Source organism: Trichosurus vulpecula, chromosome 2 (genome assembly GCF_011100635.1).
Source record: "Trichosurus vulpecula isolate mTriVul1 chromosome 2, mTriVul1.pri, whole genome shotgun sequence".
Classification (NCBI taxonomy): Eukaryota; Metazoa; Chordata; class Mammalia; order Diprotodontia; family Phalangeridae; genus Trichosurus; species Trichosurus vulpecula.
In genome coordinates this window covers 194,524,230-194,532,142 of record NC_050574.1, presented here as the reverse complement: position 1 = coordinate 194,532,142, position 7,913 = coordinate 194,524,230, and the positions used below count along the sequence as shown (strand labels likewise).

Genomic DNA, 7,913 nt, shown 5'->3' with positions numbered 1-7,913 from the left:
ATCAAAGTCACCAGCCTCACTTTCTCCTCCGGAGCTATCTAGGTTCAGTGGCCAGATGAAAAAAGAAACACTCAAGGGGATCATAGACTAATGGAGAGTGGTAGGAGAGTTAAGACTAATACAAAAATACATGAAGCAATGTTGTACAGTGGAAGAAAGACCTGGGTTCAAATCTCCCTTCTGCTATCTATTTATGTGATTTTAAGCAATTTCCTTCTGTTGACCTCATCTGAAAAATGGAAGGGTTGGACTAGATGGCATCCAAGTTTCCTTAGTTCTAAATCAATGGATGTATGACATAAAAGACAAGCTTGAGGCCATCTAAACATGAATTTCCTCAGCTCCCCTCCTCTATTCCCCAAACCATCTCAATATCTCAATACCATCTCCATGTTCCCTATAGTCACAGAAGAGAAATCCTTTCTCATCACTAAGGATGAACCTGCTACCTGTACCATTGATTCCATTCCCTCCTAACTCCTCAAAAACAAATGCTTGATGAATTCAATTGTTAAAGCTTTAAATACCAGGATTTCAAAGTCAGATAAGAAATTTCATAGAGTATAGAGAAAAATCATAGAGTATATCCAGAGCTTCTTAACCTTTTTCCACTAGCAACACCTTCAGAGATTCTTAAGCTATGGGTCGCAACCCCATGGGATCCAACCCAATAGCATATAATATAACATACGTTCTTTGAATTAAACTTCGTTTATGTGTTCTCCTAATAAAACATTAAACTTATTCAATTCAGTTCAAACTAGCTTGTAGATAATAATCTGTATTTGATTGCTTAAGGATCCAAACACATCCTCAGACCCACTTACAGCAGATCACCTTGCCCCTTGCTTTACTAAGATTAAGGCCTCTGGATCTTATCTCCCCCTCCCTTTGCTCTTCTTTTCCCATTCCTCAACATTTCTCAGCTATTGAAGCGCATGATTTCTTTCCTTTTTGTCACTGCAGAGGAGACTGCCCTTAAAATAATACTTTGATTCCATTGCCTTTTTTGCCACCTCCAGGACCTTCAGCATTCATTCTCTCTTATGTACCTTTATTCTCTTCCTTTCCCCTGGTTCCTTTCCATCTGCTGATAAATATGTTTAAGTTGCCTTAAAACCTCTCTCTCTCTCTCTCCCTCTCTCTCTCCCTCCCTCTCCCTCCCTTTCCCTCCCTCTCTCCCCTTCTCCCCCTTCCTTCCCTCTCTACCTCTTTTTCTCTCTCTTCTTCCTTCACCCATCTCTCTCCCCTATCCCATCCCTCCATCCCACCCCACCCCCATCCCAGTTCCCCCTTCTCTTCAATCCTGAATGTCTTTAAAAAGTTTTCAGCAGGTGATGCTTTTTCCCTTCCCAAATCTGATGCTGACTCAGAAATATTGCATTTATATCACCTTTGGAGAACAGCAACTGTTAGTTTTCAGTCAAAGGGCATGTTCTATGCCAGGCCCTCTATTGTCTCATTAACTTCCCCCGGAGAAAACTAGTCTAGAATTCCTGTATGAGTTCTAGATCAGCACTATGTGACCCCTGTGGAAAAGACTTCAAGGCTGATCTGGTTTTCAGTAGAGCTAACATAAAAAGACAGCAAGGGGAGATGGAAGACTGCAGCTGGAGGGCCTTTTGTCATACAGAGGTGCTGATGTCTTGATTTAGTCTTTTCTAAGCTTTAAATTGGGAGCTTTTCTTTGTTTGGACTACAAACCCAAGACCAAGCTATGTTTAACTTTGAACCAGACAAATGAAAGGCCAACTTGGCTGTATACTTACCAAAAGTGCCTTTTTCACTAAGCCCCATACACAGAATCCTATAACATAACTGCTACAGACTTGGCTGCTTTTCACATCAAACAAAATGTTATAGGGAGTGGGGGGGAAGAAAAATATTTTCTCCCACTACTCTTCTACATGTACCCTTTGCTCCAGCCAAACTGAACTACTCTCAGTTCCAGAACACGCCCTGTACTTTTCCTGCCTCCTTGGTTTGGCTCATGACATTCCTTTTTCCCTCATTCCTCCATCCTCTCCTCATCAAGAGGAAACTGAGACTTTCTTGATTCCTGCCTGGGCCCCATCCCAGCAATTTTTCCCATCCTTTGAGTTCATGTAACTTTTCCTCTCTTGTGATACCCTCCTACCAATTTGTGTTACTGGTGTTGCTGTATGCCTTAACTATTAAATTGTAAGGCATCTTTGGGATATATTTCATCAAACAACTTTTACATGTAAAGCAATATATAAATGTTGGCTGTTTTATTGTTTGTAATTCCTGGCAGGTGTGTAACAGACATTCCATATTTTTTTTAAGTAAATGTAGTAGTAAAGAGAATTAAATATCAATTAAGTAATAGAATCAAAGAAGGGGAAGAAGAGGAATGTAGGGAACATTATTTTTTAAATAGACGCTCTGGTCTCAAGCTCCCTTATGGGTGTCCTATTCTTAAATTCTTTGTAATTTTTCTTCTGGTATTAAAGCAGTTGAAGTTTGTTGTTGTTTTCTAACTGAAAAAACTTTCATGGTTCACATCTTGTTGATGAAAGGCAGATGTTTCGATTGCTTGAAGCCATTTTTGCATTGATTGAGGACAATGCATAAGGAAGCTCTCTCTGATGATCTGGCCACAGGTAGACAGGTAACTGGTGGAGGCTGAGCCGCCAGGTGTTCCAGTGCCCAGTCGTTTTTCCTCCCCCTCCCCACCCCCGCTCCTTTCTTTTAAATTCTCCTGCGGCGACTCCTGGGTGCTTAGTCAGCTGGGAGGCACGACTCCACTGTTTGCATTTGCCCTCCAAGCGGGAGGGCTGGAAGCCCGGAGCAGCTACGGCAGCCTGGGCTCGGCTCTTCCAGCCTGACTTGGGAGTACTTTCACATTTTCCCCCCTTCCATTCATTGGCTCCTCGGGTCACGTGCGGGCCCGGGGCGGGGGGGCTGGAATTCGGGAGTTGTAGCTTTTGGCACTCCTTTTTTTTTTTTCTTTCCTTAAAAAAAAAAAAAAAGGCTTGCTCTGTGCGTCTCTCCCGGGCTTGTTGCCTTTGCACTACTGTGAGTAAAGTTGGAAGCGGCCACGCAAAGGACTGGGGGTGGCAGGTAAAAAAAAAAAAGAGAGAGAGAGAGAAAGGAAGAAAGAAAGCGAGCTGCGGAGATGTTCAGGCAGGTCCCCAGGACCCCGGGCTCTGGCTGCTACTATCTCAATCCCATGACCCCCGAGGGGCAGGAGATGTACTTGCGGCTCGATCAGAAGATGAGGCGCTCTCGTTACAGGATGAGCAGGATCCTCGCGCGCCAGCAGCTAGTGACCAAAATCCAACAAGGTGAGTGCTGGGGAGCGGAGCGGACACCTGCGCTAGGCTTCCCTTTCCCTTGGCCAGCTGGCCTCGGAAAGCCCTTTGATTTTGCAAGGTGTGCCTGCCAGGATCTCGCCTGCGGGATTGCGGGGTGCCCCCGGGCTGCACTTGAGTCTCCCTTCCCTCCGACCTGGCTGAGGCTCCTGTTCTCAGCAGACGGTGACAGCCGGGCGCTGCCAGGTAAACAGAAGCAGCGAGCGCCCAGGTAGGGGACGGAGCGCCTGAAACGCTTTCCAGAACTTGACCATGGATGTCAGCAAGACAAGCGGACAAGGTTTCTCCTTGCCCGGTTGGGTTTGGCGCTTTGCTGGAGGTTTCTTACCATGGCCACATTTAAAGCCCCAACTCTGGTTAACTTAAATAAGCAGTCCCTTATTTTAATCCAAGAAAGGGGGAGGAGAGAGAGGGAGAGAAAGAGAGCCCTGCCCTAATCTTATAGGAAATCTTTGGAGGTAGGAGGATGAGAAGAGCTGTGTAGGAAGTCTACAAAGTTGTCAACTGACTTCACATTCTTTGACTATTTGTATATTTATCTCAGCAGTTGTGACAGATTTATTGTCTTTTTAATTCTGGGAAAGGATTAAATGCATAGGCCAGCTTCAAAACAAATCCTTTGACCTTTTACGAGGAGCAAGGAATGAGCTGCTTTAATTACCTTCCTGAAGCAGAAGTGGGAGAATATTGATTACAAGCTTCCTAGGTGAGTTTTTCTCCGCTTGAAAGGGCGATCAATAGGAAAGGTCCCTAAAGCTTGTCCATCTCAAGGAAACTTTAACATATGGAAGAAAGTTGAAAGAGGAAATAAAAATTGGAAAGTAATTTCTTTTTTTTCTTTAAGAAGCTCTTTTCTGACTCTTGTTTCCTTAAATAATCAGTTAATGATACCCCAAAACTGAAACTGGTGATTCAGTTAAAAATAGTGAAATATAAAAGACCAGTAATTTCTAGTCTGTTAGTAAAATAGTGACCAGTTAAATTTGTGGGTTTGGAAAATATGCAGTCCTTCAAGGGAAATTCAATTTTGAGAGGGAAATTGGATTAGGATCTTATTGTAATGTATCCAAAATGAACAATATATATTCTTGTAGCTAGCATTTGATGAGATTGTTTCCTTGGAAATTAGGAATTGTTTGTAAAGTTTCAGGAACTGGTGATGTGTGAAGGATATTGGTCCTCCATGCAGGTCTGATTTCAGGAAGGATATTATGTCATTCCATAAACCCTGTGTACAAATCTTGATTGAATAGAAAGAAAAAAAGAATTATTTCCCTGTGGGTTGACTTGAAAATACATTAGGCATAATTTCAGAAGTAACTCAATTTTAGTTAGAGACTACAAAAAAAGTTGCTTTACAGCATGCTGTTATCACCACCCAAAAAGGTGTTCATTTTGTTTGATATTTCTGACAGCTGGTAGGCTCCATGTGTGTCAGTGTTTGTCCAGATTTGTCATTTAAAAGTCCAGCTTAGTGAATTTCCCCTAAATGTATCTAAATGTTGATTAATTTTTAGATATGAGTTATGTATTTACCCTTTTGAAGACTACTGATAATAGCTGTTCTTCCTATAAGGCTTTAAAGTGTTCAAAGTGTTTTACATATATTATCTCATTTGATCTTCTGTTGGCCATCATATGCTCATCAACTGGTGTATAGATCCTTGCTTAAAATATCTGATTGAAAGATTGGGGTAGAGAATCTCATCTTTATGACTGCAAATATTAGAATCCTGGATTCAAAGTTTTAAGAGACTTTTGAAGTCATCTCGTTCAACTTTCTGATTTTACAGATGAGGAAACTGAGACCAAGAAAGATTAAGTGTCTTGGCTAAAGTCACAAAAGTAGCAGATGGCAGAGCTAGAATTTGAATCCCGGCCCTCTTCTAAATCAAGCACTTTTTCTTCCCCTGTGTCATATTGCTTTCCTCACTTAGGTATATTAGTGAGTATTTAGGAGCACTGAAAGGCCAAAGTAAGAATTTAGCTTTTTGGAAATGAGGGAGAATTTCAGTATTCCCATGATTAGAACCAATTCAAACTCTATAGCGATTAGCATCCTAAAAATAACACAGTGCAGTATAATAGACAGAGCAGAGCATGGAAAAGGAATTAAAGATGACATTTCAAAAGGCAGTTAAAGAACCAGCCTCGGAGTCGGGAAGACCTGGGTTCCTTCTTACCTCTGACAAATTCTGACTGTGAGGCTGGCTAAGTCACTTCATCTCCCAGTGCCCTGGGCAATTTTCTAAAACTATAATTTGGAGAATAGTTGCTGGTCTGTATTGGTTTGGGGAGTTACCTCACCCAAAGTTCCCTACACCAGTGAAATCACAAGTTTGAGCAAAAAAAAATACATACAGAAATGTAACTAACAGGTAAGATGCAAATTTTGTATTGGATTACTAGTTTGATTTGGATTATTGCCCAGGCATCTTAATTAATGCAATGGATATTAAAGTTATGACCCCGTGAATCACTTTTGGATTAGGACATGACCCGTCAAAAGGCCAATCTTTTATTCCTTTATATACGTTATGTCCAGAAGGTAATATTGAATCCCCCAAGAGCATGATCATATTACAGACCTAGATTCAGGCCTTCACACTTGAAATTTCCAGTCAGGTTTTATTTTCTCAAGTGTATGGAAACTTTGATTTACTTGCTTTCCCTGAATCTCCATCACCCTTAGTATGTATGATGTTAGGTTACTTTTATGGTCTGTAATCAGCGCACTAATGTTTATTAAGTGCTTATGACATAGGCAATACTGTCAATTTTTTTTTTACAGTTTATATTTCTGTTCCTTATACTGACAGTCACATCAAGAAAACAGATTTTTATCAATTCTATTCGAATCTGTCATGGAAAAATGATCGCATTATGTTAATGAAATTTTAGACTCTGCACTTAAAACTGCCTATTTTTAAATTTTATTACTGTTGTATACAGTGTAACCAATAATAAAGAAACAGCTCTCTCCTGACCTTATTTCAGTAAAATAACCAGTGAATAGTATAGAAATGATTCAACAACTTCTAGGCTTTTGTTGAGAAACAGACCAACACTAGAACGGATTGTGATGAGGCACAGGATCAGAATTAAAATTATTCAAAGCCAAGGAGAATCTAAGCTGACTCATCTACTAAAAAAAAAATGTTTTACCTTCCTGCCCCTGATTAATGTATTTTTCTTTATAGATTTTTCCAGTTGTAGTTTAAAACTATGGGAGTTATTAAAGTTAAGTTCTTCCACTTCATGGAAGTTTGTCATCCCCATCTCTTTCCTCTTACTCTTGTATGCAGGTGAGGGAGGGAAGAGAGAGAAAAGTAGATTGATACCTACTCCTTGCCCACCTTACAGGTAGGCACCATGGGAGTTAAGTATGAGTAAGCTAGTGCTTAGAAGATGCTTTTAGCTTCTCAGGTTGGAAGGTGCTTTGCAAAAGCAAGGTGGCATTGGATCCTCCTTCCATTTTCTGAAAGCAAAGATCATAATGGCTACAAGTGTGCCCTGACTTTAAGAAAACTGGTATTGGAAAATCTAAGTCCAAACTTACAAGGTAGACAGATCAGATGTCATTTTACATTGAAAGAGAATTATCTAGGGTTATAAAATGAAATAGTTCACTGCAGACTTCCATTAAAGTTCTCCTGCCCCAGTGATCTCTAAGAAGCAGGATGGCTAAGAGGTAGGTAGCATCAGGACTGAAATCGGAAAGCCTGGATTTTGATTCTAGCTCTTCTTCTAGATGTCAGAGTGATCTAAGATGAACCTTTAGGGGGCTTAATTTCCTTATCTATGGTATCATAGATTTAGACATAGTACAACTGCCTCATTTTACAGTAATGGAAACTGAGTCTTAGAGAGCTGATAACTTGCTCAATGATACATAGATAGTAAGATTTGAACCCTAGTCTTCTGACTTCTATTCTAGAATTCTTTCTTCTGTGCCAGACTGGAATATAAGAAGGGAGCAGGGAGGAAGAATCTTAACAGCAACATATTAGGAGCCACAGTCCAGAAGTGAAGATTAAAGGCATCTCAGAAATGACCCTGTGGCTCCATGATGAACTGTGATTCTATTAACATTTTCTGTTCCAGAAACACAAATAGCGTGTGACAGGAAGAATGGCTCCCTGTACTCCCTCCCTTCTTCTAAATTTATTTGCTTGTGTTTCCTTGTTGTTTTCCACATTGGACCTTCCAGCTTTCAGTGCTTTCTTGGTACCACCAGCGACCCACTATAGTCTAGTAGGATTTTAATGGAAGAATTGGGGAGGTCTAATCTGCAATGCTAATTTAATCAGTAGAGCTTTATTAATTAAAAAAACTTACAGAAACTTTTTTTATTCGAATGCTGTATTGTAAAGAGGCTTCGTTTAATGAGTTACCCTACAGGGACAGCCAAAGGCAAGGGAGATCCATTTTATGGCCACTTGGGGAATGGACTGGTACAGGTGCACCTATTCTCGAAATAAGATTCATTGCTTGATTTAAAAATGCAAACATCCAGTGAAGACATTAAGGAGAGATCAAACTTGAATCTTCAATGGATTTTCTTCTCACAGGACTCTA

General features: G+C 40.6%; 1 protein-coding gene across 1 annotated transcript in view; it reads left to right on the top strand.

Moving 5' to 3' along the window:
- Positions 1 to 3,066: 3,066 nt before the first annotated feature.
- Positions 3,067 to 7,913, top strand: part of STARD13 (StAR related lipid transfer domain containing 13) — a 208,132-nt gene continuing 203,285 nt past the window's right edge. The window contains exon 1 of the mRNA XM_036742620.1: positions 3,067 to 3,308. Coding sequence (XP_036598515.1) covers positions 3,140 to 3,308 — 169 coding nt within the window. The 5' untranslated portion in view covers positions 3,067 to 3,139. The remainder of the gene's footprint in view (positions 3,309 to 7,913) is intronic.